This window comes from Tympanuchus pallidicinctus, unplaced genomic scaffold (assembly GCF_026119805.1).
Source record: "Tympanuchus pallidicinctus isolate F22 unplaced genomic scaffold, pur_lepc_1.0 scaffold3, whole genome shotgun sequence".
Taxonomy (NCBI): Eukaryota; Metazoa; Chordata; class Aves; order Galliformes; family Phasianidae; genus Tympanuchus; species Tympanuchus pallidicinctus.
This window is the reverse complement of record NW_026294747.1, coordinates 105,329,459-105,352,298: the sequence shown is the minus strand read 5'-3', so window position 1 is coordinate 105,352,298 and position 22,840 is coordinate 105,329,459. Positions and strand designations below refer to the sequence as shown.

At 40.7% G+C, this 22,840-nt stretch overlaps 1 protein-coding gene and 1 long non-coding RNA gene across 3 annotated transcripts in view; both read left to right on the top strand.

Moving 5' to 3' along the window:
- Positions 1 to 22,840, top strand: part of BMPER (BMP binding endothelial regulator) — a 143,965-nt gene that overhangs the window by 55,570 nt on the left and 65,555 nt on the right. For both annotated transcript variants that reach the window (XM_052692653.1, XM_052692651.1), the window contains exons 7-9: positions 17,374 to 17,473; positions 20,739 to 20,848; positions 21,459 to 21,599. In XM_052692653.1, the coding sequence (XP_052548613.1) occupies positions 17,374 to 17,473; positions 20,739 to 20,848; positions 21,459 to 21,599 (351 nt within the window). The remainder of the gene's footprint in view (positions 1 to 17,373; positions 17,474 to 20,738; positions 20,849 to 21,458; positions 21,600 to 22,840) is intronic.
- On the top strand, positions 6,839 to 11,940 carry LOC128085406 (uncharacterized). The gene is made up of 2 exons (XR_008208948.1): positions 6,839 to 6,963; positions 7,370 to 11,940. It is a non-coding gene; the product is annotated as an uncharacterized LOC128085406 (long non-coding RNA).

The window sequence follows — 22,840 nt, the reverse complement described above, 5'->3', positions numbered from 1 at the left end:
TGCAGTAAGCTCAAAGTTCATAAGTTCAAGTTGTCGATTGACCTTTGTAACTGAAGCCTTATGTGGTGAGGGTTTACAGGCACCAAGCAGAGAGGAATTTGCAAGCTTCTGTACAAGTTTGTGAGCAAAGACACCTTGTTTGCAAACCTCTCTGCAATTAGTTTTGTTTGCAAGGACATCTTGTTCATAAGCCTCTTCTCTATCAGTTTCCCTTGGAGTTAAATGGATGGCTGTTTACTGGATTGCTATAGGTGTTTGGAGATGCTCAGAAGAAATCTCCTGTGTACATGCAAGCAGTTTCCTAATTAAACCTACAGCTCCTAACTCCATGGAGCTATTTAATGGTCTTGACTAATCAGCTCCTGGGGAACAGAGAGCTGAGCAAGAGAAAACAAAGGTCCAGGGTGGCATGGAGGTAGGAGGATTTGGCTGAAGGGCTGGCTTGCAGAGCTGCATGTTGCCCTCCTGTTGCTGAGGCTGCATTAAAGATTCCTGGGAACCCAGGGGAGAACCCAGCATTGCTGAATGAATTGCTGCTACTGGTGCTCACTCAGGCTCGTTGCTGAACAAACAGCTTCATAGCATTTTCAGTGTCACCAATGAGGGAAAGGCAACCCAGGAGAGGGGGATTGGATCTGCGACATGAGATTTGAAAGTCGATTTAAGTGTTTCTGTGAAAAACACAAATCTCTGAAGATGGGAAGGAAAAGAGAAAATTCTAAATGAGACAGCAAAAAGAAGAGACTCATGGCATGTAGTTGTGCTGGAAATCTTGTTTGATTAATCTCCATTGGATGCTAGTAGAGTTCTGTGTTCCTGCTTAAATGTGCCCACAACTAAGGCTTTATCAGGAGAAGTTACTCCTGAGAGCTCTATGATGCATCTGTATTTCTCTGAGCTGCACTCTTGAGGCTATGTATAAGAGGCAACATTTATTCCAAGTTTGCAATGGTGAGGGCATTTGGCTTTCCAAAAGGGTCTAAGGAACTTAAAGGATTCATTAAAAATTATCTTCTCAACTAAGAGAGAGACAGCAAGGATGAATCAGAGAAGAATTTTTTGCTCATATTGAAGATTCCTAACAAGGAAGTGCCACAGAGGCGGGTTGTTCAGCAACAGCCAAATTCCCAACAGCATGTCTCAGTTCAACTCTTTACATTTTTAACTTTCAAGTTCAAATAAACATTTTCTAGGCAAGAGTTTATTGCTGTTTTCCAGCCTTTCCACTCCATTTACTTCACTTCCGTTTGCTAAATCACTCCATGTAGGAACTATCTTCAACTTGGTTGATTAGAAACGTAGAGAAGTGGAAGTTGCAGATTTCTTTTGGTGTTACTGGTGGGAACAAGAAAAGGGAAGAACTGTTTTTTCCTTTGAAATTTCACAAGTGAAACATTTATTTAAGAATGTGTTAACTGTTGATTTTATGATACACTTCTTCTAACTTTTGCTGGAGGAGGGCTTCAGTGCTTATCTTCAACATATACAGTAGGCAAAAAAAAAAATAATATTATTGGTTTACTGCATTTGAAAACAGTTGCAAATACCATTTCATTGTATCTCACTCAAATAGCAATCTGAGGCCTTGTTTGCAATTTAAAAAAATTGTCTCTGGGGAGAAAAAGTGCTTTTTCTCTATTTATTGTCATGATTTTGCAAATGGGACAAAATTTTGGTGCAATCTGTAAAGAATTTGCACTACAACAGAAGAATCCCTTAATGAGTGCCTGACATCTGTACAGTTTTATTTTCTTGTTTCCTTCCATTCTCTTTCACTCATTTAGGAACAAAGTGAATAATTACTTCTGAAAAAGAATCCATTAAAATCACTTGTGTTGAATTTAGCCTTGGTATAAGCACCTGCTATTTCACTGTTCAAATTGCCTGTATTAGAATGGCATTTTCCTCTGTTGTGTGTGAATTTGGCCATAATGCCTGCATTGACTGCTCCGGAAAGCTCCTGGACTCTTCTTGAGAAATCCCTGCTTTAGGAAATATCCTGTCTGAGGCCTTGCTTACATAGAGTCCATTGTATCTATGTAAGAGCTCTGGTGCTTTTGAAAAATCTGAGTGAATTTTGTGAGATTTACAGTAAACGTGGAAGGAGGAAGTCATAATAACAATAAAAAAGTAATTCAGACCTGTCATGACATAATGAGATCATTACAGAATAGACAGATTCTTTTAGAATTTCCTATAGAAGAAAAAAGAAAGAAAAAAAACCCACACAAAACGCTAAACTTCCAGGGAAAAAATAACACCATACAACCAACCAACCCCCCAAATGTAGCATTATCATGTTAGGAGTTTGTATAAAATTTACACATGAGGAGTCCAGAGTCTGCTTCAGATACAGTAGTTGGCTCATACTCTACAGTGGTAACGTGACTGATCATCCTTCCTTGCTTCCTCTTGGAATAGGAGGGGAAAGAGAAAGTGGTAATATATCTTCTGTTGCTAATGCTGATATGTGATCCAAAGGGATTTGAGCCAACTTGGAGAGCTCTTTGAAAGCAGCAGTAAAATTAATTAAGAATGTTTGAGAGGGCCAGGGATGGAGGGGGTAATACAGAGAAGATTTCATTTAGCTTTGAAGAAGAGCCTTTCCTAAGCAAGTGTTTCACATTTGGGAGGAGAGCTGGGGGGGGGGAGGATGGAATTGAAAAATAATCCCTTTTTCTTTACATTTATTTGGGTTTGCACGGATTGTTTAAAACAGAAGAGAGTAGTAGGTGAAAGTCTCACAAACACACACGCAAATCATGGTGTTTCCAGAAAGAATGCTACATTTTTTTCTGTGTCTTCATTTAACAGACAATCCTTTTGCACCTCTTTCAGTGTCGTGGCCCATGGCATTGTGTTGGAACTAGATCATCTAAGCTGTTCTGTGATTCACGAAAGGAGAAGGCAGCACTCTGAGGGATGCTCTCTGATGAATTGCTCTTCATTCTTATTTTGCTTCTTCCATTTCATTTTTGCCTAAGGAAGAAACCTTGTTATGCCTGTGCCAAGCTCTGTGACCTACTCTGCCTCTCCTAGGCTACTTTTCTTTCCAATGTCACCTGGAAAGCAGCCGGCACTTGGAAGGTGATAGCTGTCCTCCGTCACTGAAAACCTCTGCAAAACTTTCCTTCCTTCAGTAGGCTTTTGAGTAGATTTGGATTGCTTTCTACTTTGCAAAAAAAAAACCAAAACCTAATTAGTGTAGGGGAAGACAGTTTGCACTTGCAGATTACAATCTGGACAACCTTACTGCATGATTTAGAGGCCCTGGGAGAAATGGAAGTCCCCAAACGGAGAATAACCTTTTAATCTAATCTTCTCAAAATACAATCTTTTGCAAATCCTAACCAAGATTTGGCTGAGTTATGCTAACACTTGCAAAAAATTCAAGCTTATCTTCTTCTGCAATCTGAATATTCATGAGAGAAAAAGCATTTTCTCCTAATGAAAACATAAAATTATTTTGAAAATAAAGTCCCTGTAGAGACTTTGAACTACAAAGGGAGTTGCCAGTCAGACTCTGTAATATTATTTTAAAAATACCAGCTTGCTGTCAGTTAAAATAACTTTTTTAAAAAATTAATATTTGATTGATTCTGAAAATTAAGAGTTCAGAAATATTAGGCATGCTCAATAACAGAAGTGCTTGTCACCAACAGGAAGAAGAAAAATTGAGGGTCCATAGCAATGGCTGTCCTGATATCAGTTTAACCTGGAGATAGAATTGCAGAGAACTCATGCAGGCTCCCTTGGCAACTCTTGCCTTTTTCAGTCCTCTGTTTCTATCATCCCTTGCTATTTTTAGCCCCATCTGTAAAAATATGTTTTTGCCAAAGAGCAAGGGCAAGATAACTTGAAGAAAGTATGTGAGCAAATAAAGAAATCACAAAGCTTACAGGACAGTCATATGCGCAGCTTTGTCAGGCTGCTTCCCATTCATTCCCCTAGCTTTGCTTAGGTGCTGTCTATTCAAATGTTAAATCTGCTCAGGCAAGAACATTGTGTTTTGGCTTTTTAGTACATGCTTAAATCTCACCTCACATAGTTCACATCTATATAAGTACATTAGTTATTCTTACAGCAGATCTGTACTCTTTCACTCCAAGGAAAGCTGGAAAATTTTGCTGTGTCATTTAGTGGCAGTGCTTTGTACTTGCACCTCTAGCAGATGTATGCAGTATCAAGCTCTCAGCCCTTGGTCTGCCCTTTCTGGGACATATTACCTCAGGTGTGGCACCATGCTGTTGAGCCAGGGAGGCCTGCATGCTAGCCATAAATGATGTTTCATCTCTAACCTGCTCAGAATGGGAAAAGAGGTTTGTCAGCAGCTTCCTGTGCATCCACAGTGGTCTTACCATCACTGAAATGTCTGGGATAGTAAGTGGAGAATATTCTGAAATATAGATAGCTGGCTACAGAGAACAGCTACTATTCTGGGTAGGACAGCATTTGGTTATTTGTCCTGGGCATTTTATATGTTGTTAAGAAGCCCTCATTGTTTCTAGTAGAAAATCTTTTATTATGTTGGGAATATCTTGAGCATTACTTATGGTACTGTCTTGGATATTCAAAAAGTCTCAAGTAGCATAGGTTAGAGATGAGTACATGTATGGGAACTGTTGAATCACGGCCTGAGCCAGTGATTGCTCACCTGAGACAAGCACTGAGTCAGCCATGGGAGCACAGGTGAAGGCGATTCAGCTGGTGGTGGAGCTGGCTGCACCTCTCCTAGACCCCATTTAAGGACTGACTGCCACTGAGGAAGGATTTCTTGCTGGAGATCTCTCCTCTGTGGAGTCTTTCCTGTGAACCCACATCTTTGGGTACAGGTGAGCATTCCTTCCCTGTTTGTTTCTTTTCCCCTTTTCACCATGATAATTTTTCTAGCTGTAACACCAACTTGGATATTCAAAAAGTCTCAAGTAGCATGGGCTAGTGATGAGCATGTGACTTTTGTGTGTCTTTTCAGTGAGTCTTCTTAGCTAGTGGGGTCCATTCTTACAGCTCTGATTTCCTCTATTTGGTCTTTTGCTCTAATTGATAGATGATTTATCTTGAACTGATAATGGCAACAGCCTTCTATTAAGCTGTGCAGAGATTTCGTGGTCTGGTTGTACACAACTGTCTTTGAAGAACAGATAAACTTGCATTTCTCTGATATGCAACCTGACTCCACAGTGCTCTGCTGTTATATAGAGTAAAGCCTAGGAGGTCATCTCTGGGTGTAATGACTAGGCCAAGTAGCTTCATCTACTACATATGCTACCATCGTTACTGTGTAGATGATTAAAAGCACTACAGGTACCATATAAAGTACATGAAAAGGAAGAATAGTGTGCTAACTGTGAGGAAGGCTGGAATTCTTCTTGAATTTTGTAGGGAATTTTGCTTTGTGTGTTTTTTTTTTTCTTCTCTCTTTCTTCAGTACCAGCTACATACAGTTCTTTTGTATGGCATCTCTTGAGCAAATACCAATTCACAGAGGAGGAGTAGTCAGTTGGAAAGTTCCTGGAGGGGAAGTGAAAGCCTTCCTCATCCCACAAGGAGCAGGACATGGAAACCAGCAGCTCTGTGTGTCTAATCAGACCTAACACGTGTAGCACCAGTGACATGCTAATAAAACTGTCAGGCCTTGGGATTAGTAATTTACACCCATGTTTTTAGATTCTCTGTAAGAAGAAAGAAACTCTCCTTGTGGATGAAAAATGATGTGTGAATCCGTAAGGCTGGGCTGAAAAGAAGCAGATGCTGACATTTCTAGACTTAATATTTTTGCCTTAAAAACACATCTGTCATCAGCCTCCACTTATGAGAGCAGAGGAGCACTTATCTAAATAAACATGATGGGTCTGGTTTTTAAATAGTTAAAATCATTGTATCGTTTTGAAAGGTGTAGCTTCCATTAGTGTTAACTTAAAATATTAAGTTGGAGTGTGTAGCTGCTCTCTGCTCTGAAATAATTTCCAATGACACTTTCTCACATTATCAAAAAACTTTCCTGAAAGGTCAGAATGAGTAGATTGAAAGTTAGTAACTGAAAGCGTATGAAGCTGAGAATGCTGCAAATGCTGAAAATTTGCTGGGGAGAAGGCTGTAGATTCAGGAATGTGTTTAAATAAAACGAAGAGCAGGGAAAAAAGGCAAGAATGTTTGGGGAACTGAGCTGTCAAATTTGTCTGCTTGTGAAATAAGGGTTACAATAGAAATAATTCACAGTTTTTGACCTTAGTTCGCTAACTAACTCCTTTACTGTAGTTCAACAACTCCTGTGGATCAAAATGCACAATTCCATTTCCTATGAGAATCTATAATGAGCGACTTTAAATGATTTTAAGACTATTTTGTATCATCAGACAAGTAGAAAGAAGACTTACCAGTGGCAAGGACAGACATACACTTGCAACCCAAGCCAAATTTTATTTACTTTATTAACAGTGTTAGCAATTACTAATGGCTTTTGCTGAGGAGGCAGTATGTGCAATACAAGAATGTGATGTAATTCATATTTGTGATTGCGTGGGCTATGACCCCCTTTCTTAGACTTAATAAGACCTTATTCTGTGGCAAGTTCATGGTTCTTGTGCTCTAAACATACTCCATATGGCCTTGTGATGTAGTTAGATATGAGACTGTTCAGTCTATGAATGTCACATGAACCTGGCTCAGAGGTAAGTGCCAAGTGGCTTGGCTTGTCCCACTTGTGTTGATCCAGAGCAAGAACAGCAGCTGATTTTCAGGCAGGTGCAAGAACTGGCCTGGCCAAACTATAACCAGCTTTAGAGTGCTTGGTGCCGAAATGGTTAAATGTTTATTTGTGTGGATTTTACCTAATTACTAAACTGCCCCAAGAAATACGTTCTTTATAAATCTGGACATCAACCTTTTACAGATGCACTGCTGCCAGTGAGAAGTCAGCAATTAGCAACAGGACCCCACCCATAAATTAACAGGGGTGTCTGGGTAAGAACTTTGTTGGGGAAAAAAAAAATTGGAGGATGGAGGAGGCATGGTTTTATGACATAGTCCATGCATATGTGTAAAGAAGAAAGAGGACTTCTTAGGGGTGCATCCACCCTCTCCCTGTGCGTGTGCAGATGGTTTGTAAACTAGGAAGGAGGGAAGAACTGTGATTCCCTACCTGTCTTGCTAACTAGGACTGGAAAGTGTCAGGATTTGGTACTGATGCTTCTGTAAATCATTTTCCCTGAATAAGGAAGAAAGTGGTAGAAGAATTGTGGCTTGTAAATGATTCCTAATCAAAGTGCTCCCCAAAGCTTTTCCTGGGGACCTGCATATTCCTCAGCAGCCTTTCTAATGCTTGTATTTAATACCAAAATGTGTGACTTCTCTCTTAATCCCAAAACAGAGTGTACCATACGCTGGTGTAAAGCCAAGCCATGTCTCTGGGGAAAGGCATCTCTAGTTCAGTACAAAATATTGAAATTGTGCACAGTGATAATAGAAATGCTTCCATAGATGAGCCCCACTGACATATGGCAGGTCCAAATCCACACCACCTCGGGCAGACTACAGCTGTTCCTGTTTCCTGGTTTCATAACCCATTGGCTTCATAAAGGTGGCACACACTTTTCTTAAAATTGTATTTCCAAGAAATCCTCTGACTGGGTTGTGATTTAACACTTGTCTCCTGCTGAAGTCTCTGTAACACTTAAAGTTGTATCTTTAAGTCTTTGCAAAGCGCTTGAGACAATTTCCAATTAATAAAAACCTTGGCAGCAGAGGGGCAGTCTGACAAAATGACATCTGATGTGGAAGTGTATATGAAGCAAAGGGGTGTCATTGAATTCATGCATGCAGACAAAGTTGTACCCACTGACATTCATGACTGCTTGCTGAATGTTTATGGAGACTACGGTGGATGTGAACATGGTGAGGTGGTGAGTGGTGTGTTTCAACAGTGATGACACAGAAAGACAAGCCATGTCACACCGTGAAATGAAGTGCTTCTTGTTCAGCTTGTTCTCATGAATCAGTGGATTGCAATTAGGGAACTGAGTACGGAACTGAATATCGGCTTCAGTGCATTGGAAACGATGGCTCCAGCATTAGAATATTGCAGTTTGCTCCAGGTGGGATGTTCACATAGGACCAGAAAAAATACTGTATGGAAGTTTGTCAGGATTTATTGAGTAAATACAAGGCTGAAAGTAAGTTTCCTGTTAAGATGTGTCAAAACAACAGTCCATGGAGTGATGACATGTGACTTTCCCACTGAAGAAAAAGTTCAAGACTCAGCAGGTAAATTAATGTGCAGTCTTCTGGGATAGGGCAGGAGAGCTCCTTCTGGATTTCCTGGAACCCAGATAAACCATCATATGACTCGTACATCACAACACCAACTAAGCTGAAGGCTCAAAGTTCCAGAGTCAGGCCAGAGGAGAAGAAGACAACATCAGGCCCTGCACCAGTTTAAGCACTGTGGAGCACATTGCCAGTTTGGACTGGACTGTCCTACCACATTCACTACGTAGTTTGGATTTGATGCCTTCTAACTTCCCTCTGTTTGGGTCAATGGAGGATGGACTGTATGGGCAACTTTTTCCTATAATATTGATGCTATTGTAGCAGCTGTGAAACTGCCATCCTTGTTTCAGATTTTGACAAGCATGGCATGCAGGCTCTTGTTCACTCCTGGCAAAAAATGTTTAGCTAGTGGTGATGACTATGTTGAAAAATAGTGTTTATAGTTGAGAATTTGTGCTATCAATTGGTGCTATTGTGCTTTTTGTCTGTTGCAGTTTGCACAGAAATAAGAGGCACTGCTTTTTGTAGGAGCGACCTACATACAGCAGGATCATTATCACAGATGTCCTATAGATATCAGTGTGTTTTATCATCAATCCCTCTGGCTGTGGCATCCATAAGTTGTAGAAACAGCCAGTGAAGGATCAAGTCAGCCTCTTCAGTATCTCATTCTCCTGGCTCACTGAAGTAGATTTGTTCTCTTTGTGAACGGTGGCTTGGTGTGAATTATTCTGGCAGTTTTTGACTTAAAAACAACGCTTCCAAAGTTAGGTGTGCAGGCACCATCTTCTAAATTGTACACTCTTTTCCAAGAACAGCCTTAGTTGGTTTTATTCATGACCTTATTTAGACATTTACACCTCCAAAAATGAAGCTTCAAATCATGCAACGAAAGGAACTTCAATTGTCTACAAGGAATTATCCACACTGCTAAAAATAAAGCTTTTATTTTTTGGGCAAAATGTCAGATGTCAAAACTTGGGCATTTTGCAGTTTAATTCACTCTGGTCTTGCAATTTAGTTCTGTAGATAACTGAAGGAAAATTATTTAAAACTAGTGCTGTAAGGCGAAGCTTTGTGGACACGTCTGTAGAGTTTCTTGTAGTGACCAAGTATTTAAAAGAATGATGATGAAGTGAGAGTCAGAGTTGTCACCTTTCTCAGGACCACAATGATACTAATATTCTGTGTGTGCAAGAAACACGCTTGGGACACTGCAGGGATTTAGTAACTGCATATCTCTGCAAACAGATTGTGCTGAAGGAAGAACTGTTCTCAGAGTTGGGGCCAGTGCTGTGCAGAAATGTAGGAACTGGAATTGGGGGTGAAGGCAGCAGTGATAGCTGCCAAAGTGTGGGGCTTATAGAGGTACCTTTTTCTTTAGGACATAGGAGAGCTTGTAGGGCGGTATCACAGAACTTACTCTGCATGCACACAGACAAATGAAAGCTTTTGTGCAAATTCATCTTAGGAAAAGCAAGTGCTATTTATTTAAATGCGTTGTGTCAGTGGATATCATTTTGCAAGCATCGGGATTGGATTCTGAAACATCATGCAAATACAGAGATGGTGTATATACACAACTGTATACCCACTGAACTGTGCTTCATTTGTTCTTAGTGCCAGTGAAAGCAAAGCAGCCTCCAGCTGATTAAGGGGAAAAGTCACGGCTGCTAGAAGCCAGGACCTGATTTAGAAAGCTACTGCTCTGCTTCAAATAACTGAAGTTAGGAAAGTCCCTTGAATTTAACCCTGACTTTCTTGTTATCAGGGATGGGAGGTGAATAAGCTGATGATTCTTGATAGTGGTTTTTAATAGTTTATCTGTCCACAGTCAGTTTCCAGAGTAACATGTTTTATTGCATTTTTTTTTCACAGAAACAGTAATTTTCAGAAGAGAAATAAATAATCTTATGGCTCACAGCAAAGGTTCTGTATTCACTGGAGACCTCTGGTGTAACAGCTGAATTAATCATGAATAGCTGAACTCTCTCCTGCAGTGGCATGCCAGAATCATTTCCTTGCCAGTGTCTTTGCTTCCTTTCTACTGTCCCCATAAAGTTGCTACTCTCTGCCTCTTCCTGCAGTGTGGGGCTGCCCCCTGCCCAGTTCCATCAAAGTGGATGTCTTGCCTCATTTTTTCAGCATCGTTTTGTTCAACTTCAGGTCTTGTGCTCTAAGCATTGTCCTGACAACCAGTGGGAAAACTCCCACTGTTTTTTATGGTCTTTGATACAGTCCTTGCTGATGTACCACCTTGAAATCAACCTCTTGCACTGTGTGTTCATCTGCCTTCTTGCACTGTAAAAAGGCATGCTGCTCTAGGGTGTGCTGTGTGGCATGACATCCCTGGCTCCACTGCTTCTAGCAGCTTTTGGAAAGATGACTTTGTACTATTTGAGTGTGTCCTGGGCAGCAGCTGGAGGGAATCTAGGGGACAAAGCACTGCCTACAGAGTTATGGTTGACAGAAAACACCAAGATGTGTTGGGAGGTTGTGTGAAGCAGCACCCATAATTGTGGCATGTGTTTTAAGTCACTCTCTTAATGAACAGCAAGTTTCAGTTTCACAGGTCTGAAGACTTTTGATACTACTATTCAGCATGAGATATATAAGGTGCAATGACAGCTATCAGATCAGTGAGATCTGCAGCAAAGGAGGAGATTGACAGAGTGTGATGGAGGTGGTATGAAAGGATTTGGACTAGATAAAAGCTTGATTTCAGATGCTGGCCGAACTTGTTGGAAACAAAGACTGAGCTGGTATGGAGCATTAGTGTTATGGGAAGAGTTGAGAGAAGGATGATAGCTTTTTAGATACTCTCTCACTGGTAAAAAAAAGTTCTGAGAAGTAAGTTTTAAATGATGTTCAGGATAACTAAACAGCCCACAAGAGTGCTTGAGGTGTGCTGTGAATCCAGACATCTCTGAGCTGTAGAGAGATAGTGAGTTGATTGTTTTAGCTATCAACTAGCAGAAGAAGGAATAGACATTTATATTACAGAGCTGAAAGCTCTGGCTTCTGCATGTAACTTTAGAGACATTAAAGAGTACCTAATGAAATACAGAGTCATTTGTGGGACACGCTATTTCAGCTTGCAGGAGAGATTTGTGGAGAGAAACAGATCTATCCCTGGAAAAAGACTGTTCAACTGCTGAGGAGAACAATCAATAAAAAACAGATCCCGAAGCAGAACAAGTATATGGGCTCCAGCTGGAAGAAACCATCACTCAATTGCAGGCCAGTCTGGAACACAAGTATCATGAATCTCTGCAGGTACTGTGAGGAGAAAAAAATAAAAAATAAAAAGGAAAGTCAGGGGAAAAAAAAATGCCACACCTCATGGGAACGGTGCAGTAGATATCAGATACAGACATGCCCCATGTCTCATTGCCCCTGCTAACCTTAAGTAGATGTTGTCCTAGGAGTTGAAGTAATTAAGGTCTGACTCCACAGATGAGCTGCCTCTACAGCCCTTGTTCCTCTATCTGCCCTAATGACAGTAATCTGAGCTCTCCTCCATGATTTGAGCACCAAGCAAAGGTGTTGGGTGTGGGAGACCCTGCAGACAGCCAGCTGCTGCCTAACACTGAGGCTGCTTTCTTGTGGCCCTTCTGGAAAGCAGCTAGGTTTCTGTACTCTGTGCAGCCATCTGTTTTTAAGGAGACATGGGGCAACTTGATGTCCTTGAGATTTTAATATCTCTGAGATGTTTGTTATTTTATCTCTGTACCATTTTCAGTGGAGTCCCTTGGTCATTTGTGGTTGGAGCTGACTGGGGATTCACAAGCTACAGGTGTGCTTGGTTTGTGCCTGCATAAGCCTTCTTTCTTTAGGAAATCAGCCTGAAAGGAGAACACGCTATGATTAAACCTTTCATGGCTTCCAAGTGAAGAGGGGCTATTTACGATGTTACTTTAAACAGAGCCAAAAGCCCTCAAAATGTAAGCCCTGGAGGGGAGAGGGCTGCTGGTTGCTCAGCTGCTAGACTGTGCTTTTATGCTGTCGGGTCAGCGAGTAATTTGATTTCAGCTGGACTGTGAAGCCAGATGCAATATAATCCGAGCAACACTTCTGCACGGTGCTATGAGACCAGAGAAATATGACCACGTGCTGGTTGTGCTGAGCCCCCAGCTGAGAGCAGGGCTCTGCCTGACCCTCCCTGAGGAGCTCTTCAGTGGTTCCAGGAACTGTGAAATTTTAGGAGCACTGTCTCTGGCTGTAGACTACAAGATAGCTACTGTGCAAAGCCTGATTTCATTTTCCAGAATGTTCCTTTTTACCCATGACAGTAGATACCTTGGTCTTCCACCTCCCCATGCAGGAGATCCAAATTGTGTTTTGGAACCTGAACGCTTGATTTCCAAGTGGAGAACAATACCACAGAACTGCATATTTCACCCTGCAAGAGGAGGATGCTATTATATTCCAAATATGCATTTGCAAACAAATGCAGCATACTACTTCCCTCTGAAAAAGAGAGGGTTATTTTTTTTTTTCCATCTAAGCAACCCCAGGAAACGTGGCTGTCAAGTAGATGGCAAGGCTGGGTTGACTTAGTGCTTATATGAGTCTCTTTGTACACACGCTATTTAGTTGATTGAAAGCATGACTATTTCAGAGGCTTCATCCTGCCCTGAACTACTAAATAATGAATAATTTAGATAATTCATCAGCAGCTGGATACAACCACATACTGATTAATTTCCAGAAGAGGAAGGGCCTTTGAATTGAGGTTTTAGGTCAAGATGTTGCAACTATGTGATGCTTTACAGCCTCGCTTGCAATTCTCTAGATGCTTGGGTATGTGAATTTGTATTAGTTGAACTAATTGAACTGTATAATTAATGCAGCTTGTTGATTATACAAGAAGTGCATCTAATTACTTGTACCATAAATCTACACATAAAGGGAGAGATGGTGCAGATAGATGGAATTCTCTAGGCTTCTCTTGACTAAGACAAGGAATGTCTTTTCATCAGATTCAAAGAAAACAGAAATACTAGTTTAAGAATTGTACATTTACTTTGTCAAGAAGTTACTCCAGCAGTTTATTCACAGGAATCTTTGTTTGCCACTTCTAATCTTTATGGAACTTAGCTGATGTTTAAGACATTTAAGACAATATTTTGTAACCATACTCATGTGCATGATCTGACACTAAAATGAAGAGCTCTTCAGAGCACTTGCTGCAGATACCAGTTCTTAGGACACCACTTCAAGCTGCCACTGGAACCTTCTTCTAAAGCCTGTCTATAGCAGCAATATCACAGAAAACAGGGTTTTAACATCTGGATCCAGAGTATAAAAATGAAGTGCACACAAGGCACTTTAAATACCTTTTGTGCGGAACTAAAGTTCAAGATCTTATTCTGAATTTTATCCAACATTTTCTAAACAGACATTTTTAAAATCCTCGTCTAGACAACATATCAAGCTGCAGGGATGTGGGAAGCTCTGGCTTGTCTGCCTGCCTGTTTGTTGTGCTGATTGATATGCTGTTTGCTTTTGTGCTGAGGACTGTTTTGCTGCTTTGTTCGCTTCCCTCTCCAGTGATCTTTCCAGGGAGTTGTCACTGCATTGTGTGGCTTTTGCAGGGACCCTCAAATACTGTGTGAAGATGAAGGCATCTGTCCCCAGTTATGATATCCTTTCACTTCTGTGTGTGAAGGCTACCTCCAAGACAAATCAAGGACTGTAGACCTGACTGTAAACCCAATGAGTTTACGAGGGTGTGATTCAAGGGGGCCTTTTGAAGATGTTTGCATAATGTTGCTGACTAGTTTTAATTATTTAATGGATGTTTGGAAGGTAGGAGGGTGCCTTTACTATCACACCATAATTAGTACATCAGATGTAGCTTCCTGGTAACCAAGAATTATATACAAGCAACTATATTATCCAATTGATATAGGAGGTATCACACCCCTTAACAATTATGGCATAACGAAATAGGAGTACTGGTATGTCTTCAACTTTTTTTTATCTTCCCCAATTCCTGGCTCCATGCAGGACAACTTAAAAATTAAACTGTATGTCTGAGGGCGTTGTTCAATGTGATGGTCGCTGTTCTTGCTTTCATTATACAAGAAGACCAAGACTTCTGCAGATTAATGGCAGCAACTCTTCAGCCTTCAAGAGTTTTTTTGGGCAGTTTTTTTTCTGCAGACATGTTTCCCTCCATCAGTCCTAGCACACAGGCTACATACACACCATACACGTGTGTGTGTGTGTGTGTGTGTGTGTGTGTAGACTGTCCCAAAACTACACCCTCTCTGCCATCACATGTCCCCACCAAAGTCTGACACAGCCTGGCTGTGTACATTTTGTCTCTGCTGAGTTTCTTGTGTCTCTGTTGAACAGCAAAGCATCATAGTCAAAGTCAGGGTCAGAAGTGGATGGAAAGACAGCTGAATAGCTCCATGATTCCTTTTTAGGAAAGACTAAGGCAGTTCTCTTTCTCAAAGAGGGGAATTTCATGGGAGAGTTAGAAAGTGCTGGTCCATCTTTGCCTCATTCACGTGTCTGTGAGGAAGCTGCTGAGACATGATAGCCCATATTGCCCTCCAAGCCAGTTCCAGGGGTCCTCTTGCTTTGTTTTGCAGGTATGAGATGACAGCAGGGATTATAAAGTTTTTGTTTCTACTTTGAAGGTGACCCTCTGCACTCTAGACCTCAGATTTCTTATGAAATCCATTACCTCCAGAAGACTGTGGACTGCAGCAGTATCCTGATTAAGGCTTCATGTAACTACCACTCAAGAATTTATTTGCCTAGCTCTTGAATAGTATTTCTCATAGGAAGCAGATGTCGCTTGTACTTTATTGGTCTGCACTGGCTTCCAATTCTGGTTTGATTTTACTGGCAAGTGTTGCTTCAGACCTGGAATATTCTGGCTGCCTGGGAGATGCTACACTCAACAGGGAAATGTGAACTAAAAGCTGTGGATGTAGTTGGGAGGTGAAGGAGGCAAGGTGTTAACTATGGAATTCTTATCCTGATTTATGTTTTCTGGAGCCAATCTCTTTGCTCTCAGTACTTATTTTTCCCTTGCATTTTTAATGAACTTTTGTTGTGCTGTGTTTTCTGTACCATTCTATTACACACTGTTAAAATTCTAGCAGCATTGCAATTGGAATTGAGTGTAACAGTGAGGTAAGAAGAGAGATGAAACTGGACTTAGACAAAAGTTCTGTGCAGAGGAGGCACTGGTTCAGTTATCACTGCTGGTGTAAAAGGGAGCTGTAAACAAAAGACAGAAATGAAGAAATAGTTCCTATTTTTCACTCACTAGTTATCCTGGGCATTTCGTATATATTTCTTAAAAAGTCTATGCTACAGACTGTAAGGCAATGCCTCAGTGTTTTGTAAGGCTGAGCTTTGATTCCATCTGTCAGAGAAGCAAGACTCTAGAACATTTCTGTAGAGGCATGGGATATGTGACTATTAGATACAGAAGCAGAGTTGCAAGAAAAGATCTGCAATCAGCTTATTCTGGAGCACTGCTTTATCTTCTGTGGTTGTGTTCCTGATCGTGGTACTTGACTGCGGCCTCCTTTGCAATTCCAGTAACTCAATTGCAATTGAGTTATCACCAGAGTCTGAACTTTGTCTTCTCTTAGCCTTTTTCCCTGAGCAGAATGACCGGAGAGACCTTCTTTGATATTTATTCTCTCATCCTGCACCTGTGTCTCTTCTCACATAGCTATTCCCAGAGCATCGTAACTTCAGTGAAGAATTCATTTCATTTTGTCAAGTTTCTAGTCTGACCCTTAATTTAGAGCAGTCATTTCAGTCTACAATAACCTCTGTGTTTCTGCATGCAGCAGTGAATGAATTATGAGCAGCCCTTAGCCATGTGCATTCAGGATGCTTTGGTAGCCCCACGGGACAGGTAGACTCCAGTGCCTGAAAACTTATTACAGAATGGGGGTACAGTCAGCATGTTGTGTAATAGTGCATATGTGGATTTACCCGTATGTAAAAGCTTTTATGTGATTCACTGAGGCCATTAGGAGTGGAATGGCATATCATTTCAGGCACAGAGCTCTTCAAAATGAACAGGTTTTTCCATCTTTCCCTAGGGAGCTTCAAGACGCATCCAGCATGTGTGTGGGAGGAGACTGTTCATAAGCTTTCCATCTCAGCATCCAGGAACACAAAGCTTATTGTTAGGATAAGTGCAGCTCTGAGTGATAAATGAGGCAGGGTGGCTAGATGAAAAAGACTGCCTTCTCTTGCTGAGGCAAATGCGAGCTGATTTTTGAAGTGTAATAACCTGGACATCTCTTACAAGCATTTGAAGCACATTTTGATGGAGTCCTGAGTTGAATGCTTGGAGAATACCGCATGGTGAAGTACTGACATAGCAGAATAACAACAAAGATCTCTTCTGATTAACTGCAGTTAATCTTATAGAAATATCTGTGCTTTTCTCTTTGCTGTTCTGTCTCTCTTTTCCCTGATATTTATTGGCTCATGAAGATGTATCTAGCGCAGGTTATTTATTTTTTTGCCACGTTCATTCTGAAAATTTCACATTCTCTTTTGGTTTTTCAGTCCTCTGAAGGAAACAGGCTGCCTGGGTTTGCGTGGTTGGATTGAGTGGCTAACAAAAATGTGTTTTCTTAAATTATTTTGGCTTATTTGACTTCTGAAATCAGGGACATAGCAGAAGAACACCTGTTCTCATCCAGCTTCAATACTTAATCCCCATTCCAGACAAGCCTATAAGGGTGTGGCACAGGAGGGGAGAAATAAAACTTGCTCAATAACTTTGTTGAGCATCCAGAAAGGTTAATGGATGGTGGTTTTATTCTTTGTTTTTCTTTTTCACTTCCAAAGCAAGAAATAAAGACACTATTTTTTTATTTTTTTTTTCAACATTCATTTCTTGAGAGAATGAAAAAATCCAAGGTCACTGCAAGCGATGCAGGAAGTGCTAACAGACAGTTGTACACATTCCACGCGTGTGTGATGCAAGAAGAAATTTCTTTTGGCAAAAACTGCTTTGGCTAAAGCTTTTAACAGTCTGTGTTAACAGTCTGTACTTGACGTGTCATCCTGACATTCTGCTTTATCCTAAATGAGCCTATTTTCCTTCAGGGTGGCAGGACCCAGTGCATCCAAGAAGTTTGCCCCATTCTCTCGTGTCCCCAGCACCTCAGTCACGTTCCTGCAGGACAGTGTTGCCCCAAATGCTTAGGTGAGTGTTTACGTTCCTGGGAATTTCGTAATTTATGTAATTTGTAAGATGGTGTGTTGGTAATACTGCTAAATCTTAATATTGGTAAATTCTGAAAGGTGGAAGAAACAGAGTTGCTCTAATATACAGGCTTCAGTATGTATTCAGGGTCAGCATGTGCAGTTGTGATGGATGGCACTCAGCAAGCAGCTGCAGGAGAGCATTTGAGTATATGCCAGTTGGCTTGCATAGAAGACAGATATAGAGATGTTTCCCACCTTCATTACATGTGTTTTGTGAAGGAGGTTGAGGCGAAAGGAAAGGTTTCATTGGAATGCACCACAAAAGGAAAGGCCTCTCCCTCTCAGATTTTTGGGTAAGTGTGCATTTGCATTCTTGGCTTTGCGGAAATGCAGGTCAAAGAAAACTTCTGGGCTGAAATTGCATTCTTAGAAGTTGTTGTCAGCGAGGCCAGAACTCAAGAATTTGCCTTATTGTTGCCTTCTTAAGGTGGAAGCACAGTTTCAGCCAGGAATGTTTTCCCAACACATTTCAAAGGGGTAAGTCAGAAACCTCTGAGAAGGTTCAAGTTCTTCTAAGCCATGCCAAGAAGTGCACGAGAGCCCTTATTTGCTTGTGCCATTTCATCTGATTAGCAGGTTAACGTTCCTCAGCACGTGACCCTCTATTTCATAAGCACGGTTCATAAACAAGGATCTTACCACATAAATTAGGTTTAATTTGGTCTATGAGATTATGAGTAAGTTTTTGCAAATTTTTAGGACTGCTAATCACCAGTTCTTCAACAGAAACTCCTTGACATTTTGTCCAAACACTTACTACTGTTTCTGGTCTGTTTCTAGGGTCGGAATAAGAGCACAGAGTACTGGCCTAGAAGGCAGTGAGCTATAGGAAGTTCCAGTTTCTCAGAATAATTAACTTTTTTGACTACTTGAAATAAGCCTGAATTTGCTTATTTATTTACTAGTTGAGAAATGCTATAAATAAATACCTGCCCAGAACATTTAACCACAGCACCAGAGAGAAAAAGAGTAAGGAGTGAAATAGAGAGAAAAACAGTTCAAATAGTGAGCTTCTGAGCTGCTTTTTTGGCCGAGGACATTTTTCCTTCTGCAAACTCCCCTTGTCCTCTCCACCTCCTGTTTTTCCAAACAGAGTCTTCCCCTCTCTGATCTGAATGTTCAAAAGCCAACTTTGATATTCGACTGTTTCGTAGGGATTTTTGCACAGATTCTTCTTTGCTCTTGTTCACTTAGAAATGTCTGTGAGCTTGCCAGTAACAGTGACTTCCATTTTGTGCAGTTATCACATTAAGGTATGTCAGATACCTGTGAATAGGTAATGTCTACTCACAGTGAAATGTTGAAAGTTCTGGAGCCAAGAGATGCATAGCAAAGGGCAAAGCAGTAGGAAAAAAAAACATGTTTTCAGGGATGGCAAGGCATGGTTTTTAAATAATTGTGTGCAAGACCTCCCTGCAATTGGATTTCTGATACTCGGCATAAATATGTTAGAAGAATGCAGTTGACTCCACTGAGACTTGAATTATTAGTTTAACTAGTGGTTATGAGCCAGCAAAGCTGACCGACCATTAAGCCAATATCTCCATCACCACATCTTTTTAGGGGATAAGTCCTTTGTCATTGTTTTTTTTACCAACTGTTTGAACTGGGTTGACCACCCAGAATTGTGTTGGGTGGTTTGCAAGGCATGGCAAGACAGCGTGAGAGAGAGCTTGACTTCTGCTCACTTGCTGATGTAAGTTATGAGATGGAAGTCCTGGCCCCACATAGAGATTCAGATGTGTTGTTACAGATGGGGGTATGTCTTGGCTTCGCCTGTAAGTGGTGCATGGATGTGGAACAGTTCCTTTTAGGGCTACTGAGCATCCTCAACTGATTTCATATGTTTATGAACATATGAGAAATTAAGCCTTTGCTGAAGTATGCATATTTGGTAAAAGGGAAGTTGGTTTTGCAAGCACAGATTAGCCCAAGGTACCTAACTTACAAGACAGATGCATTGCAATTGTGTCTAACTGAACAACAGCAATTATTTCTTAGCTTTTGAAAAAATAGTTCTTTGCATATAAATATTTGTGAAAGCTTAAGTCTAATCCAATGGATTCTGCTGTGTGCTTACCCTTCTGTTCACTTCTTTTCTTGGAGGAAACTGGAAGCTTTTTCTTTTAAGGTGCTCTGCTTTTATCAAGACTTATTGGAAAAGGAAGGGATTACAAATTGGAACACAGGGACACACTTCAGCTATCCCAGCTGCCAAGATTCAGCAGTTTAGGAGCTAAACTATTGGGCTGGTACTTAGTGACTTGTATTTACTTATAGTGCCCACTTACAACCTTGGAACTGATGCCTGTTTAACATCAGACCTCAGAAATGATAAGCTGGGAGACTGGCAACCACTTCTAAGAGAACTTATTAGTTAGCTGCCACCAAAAGTAAACAGTAAAGATATTCTAAACCAGAAAGATAAGTGTAGTGATTTCAGAGTGTTTTTGTAAAGACCCCATGGTTATCTTTCATGTTGGTCACGTGTTCCAAGTTTGATCTTGAAGTGTTTGTAGATTTGCAGGACTTCAGGAAGCATTTGCTATTGATGCTATCTTCCTTGTACAGTGCTCTAAGCAGCGCCTTGCTTTTGTACAACTTTTTTTTTTTTTCTTAGTGTGTTCTGGAAAGTATTTTTTGTTGTTTCATTCTTGTAAACTATGCAGATGCCTGTATTTCTTGCAACAATGTCTAAACACTGTGCACCAGGCTATTTTAATAAGACTGGGCAACACATGATTTTTTTGCATCAGTGTCACTGGCTTGGTTTAGTTTGGCTGCTGTGAACCACTGAGGCAGATAGGCTAAAACCAGTTTAGTCTGCTTTATTTGATAAGTTATTACATTAAGTTAAAGACTGTTTAAACTAGTTTAAATGTACAAACCTTAGGAGTTTGAGTGCTTACTTTTTATTCATGTAGCTGCACTATGCACTTTATGATGAAGAAAGATTTTTCTAATATAAACATGTCATAAATCATATTAATATTCCCTCCCACAGTAAAATTGTATAGATGAGTGTGCTAGAAGAACAGAGAGCTGTTAAAAGTACATATTTTCTCACACCAAAATGGAAACACACAGCAAATGACATATTGCAGATGGATTTGGTCTAGTGACAATAAGCCCTACTATTTTTGTTGTCAGTGTGGCATCTCTTCAACCACATTCTGTTTCTATTATTGTTTATTTATATTCAGGACAGAGGAAAGTGTTTGACCTCCCATTTGGAAGCTGTCTCTTTCATAGCAATGTGTACGATAATGGATCCTCATTTATTTATGACAACTGTACAATGTGTACATGCAAGGTAAGCCCACAGTGCTTTGGTATTGCGTGCTGGTTGTCTGACTTGGCAATAGCTTGTAAGGCTGTGGAACTATAAGCCTTGATAGGGTTTTGCTTTGGCATCTTGTGTGGTCCTGGAGGGTCGGGTTTGAAGAGTTCTTGCAGTTGTGTAGGAAAGTTTAAAAAGCTACTGAGTGCCTCAGTTTAGACGTGATGCCTATCACTGTGAAGCGAAGTTACACAGATTATATGACCTTCTTTGAGTTTGCATTGCACTGCAACAAGAATTAACACACCACGTGGTGATCTAACACACTGGTGCTAAAGGGAAGTGATTATTGTATGCAGTTGATCTAGCGTGACTGTGATTACATGTGCACCTATCCAGGGACAAAGTGTTGCCAGATCAGAGTCAACATTTTGCAGGTAAACAGAGTGCTTCACAGACCATAAAAGATTCCATTAATCCAATAAATTATTTTTGTTTTGTCTGAGCTGATCTATCCAAAGCAATTGAGCTCTAACTTGCTTGGATGCAATGGCTGAGCAAGCAGAAATGTTTTGATAAGGATGCATAGGAGCAGAAGGACCTAGATGATGGTTTAATGATCTCCTGTTATCCTTTTATCCAGGATTCAACAGTGATATGTAAGAAGAGGTGCTTGCTTCCTGGAGAATGCAATAAAAACCAAGACCACTGCTGCAAGGAATGTGTCTCCTACATCGCTCCTGAAGAAATGAAAGTGTGCAAGTTTGGCAATAAGATATTCCAGGTACAATTTCAGGTGTGATTTAAGAATGGATGCTGAAACAACATAGGCTTACTGTAAGTTAGTGTCGTGACTTGCCTTTTAGCAGAATTCTCACCATCGTTTTAGATGATGGAACAGCTCAGAGGCGAAGCACAGCAAAATTTGCCAGCTGTTATTTTTTTTTTATCGGAGTCTCTGCAGATTTTGCTGATATGCAGAAATTAAGACTAGTTCCTCCTTGTTGTGATGTGCGTGTCTCTCCCAGCTTCTGTTTCAGGACAAGTAATGCATTTTTAGTATCAGTTTTTTATGTTCTGCTTTCCCAAGCAAATGCTGATATTTATGGATAAGATATTTTTGAGAGGTGTGTAGGCTTTATCGGCTGAGGCAGTCTCTTCCACAGCTGAGCAATAGGAGCTGTGCAAAGTTCATCTTGACTGAAAGTTACTCATTGAAATTTCACAGCTCTGCTGAGGACAGCACCTCTGACATCTCATATTGGGATAGCCGTATAATAACAGTTACCTACTGCGCTCTCACTCAGTGTTTTCAAATCACAGGGGATACTCTGCAAAACACTTCTCATGTCGCTGAGACCCCGCATGTTTTTCCAAGTGGTGCAGTTTTTTTTAACACTGTGTCAGAAAAAGGTTTTGTCACCTTATGGGCCATCTGTGAATTAAGAGCCCCTTGAATCAGATCAAATGTTAAATCCCATGTGAATACTTCGTTTGCTCAGCCAGAATTGCTTCCCATTTTTTCCATCTTTTGTGTACATAGCTGAAGTGTTTATTCTGGAAATTACATGTGAACCTACTGTAGACTGAGACTATACTGGATCTGATTGGAACCTTCACACTGGTACTATTGTGCTTCAGGAACAAGTGCCTGCTTCTTTGGCACCCAGATAAAACAGTCTGCTTCTCGTGAAGATTTATTATATTACTAAGCATTATATTGAATAAGAATCACAGAATTGTAGGGGTTGGAAGGGACCTCCAGAGATCATCTTGTCCAACCCCCCTGCCAAAGCAGGTTCCCTACAGCAGGGAAAAAAATGGAGGCAGTACATCTATTTCTTGCCCTGTATAAGAAAAGATAGATCTGGTGTAGCTCAGTTGAAGTTAATGGCCTCACACTAGTAGAATGGGCACAGGTTCACTGGGGGACTGGGCAGTCAGAACTTTCTCTCCTGTGCAAAAATGGCTGTGAAACAAAAATCAAGGTAGCTGTGTTCAGTTAGTTGTGAAATATTCTGATAC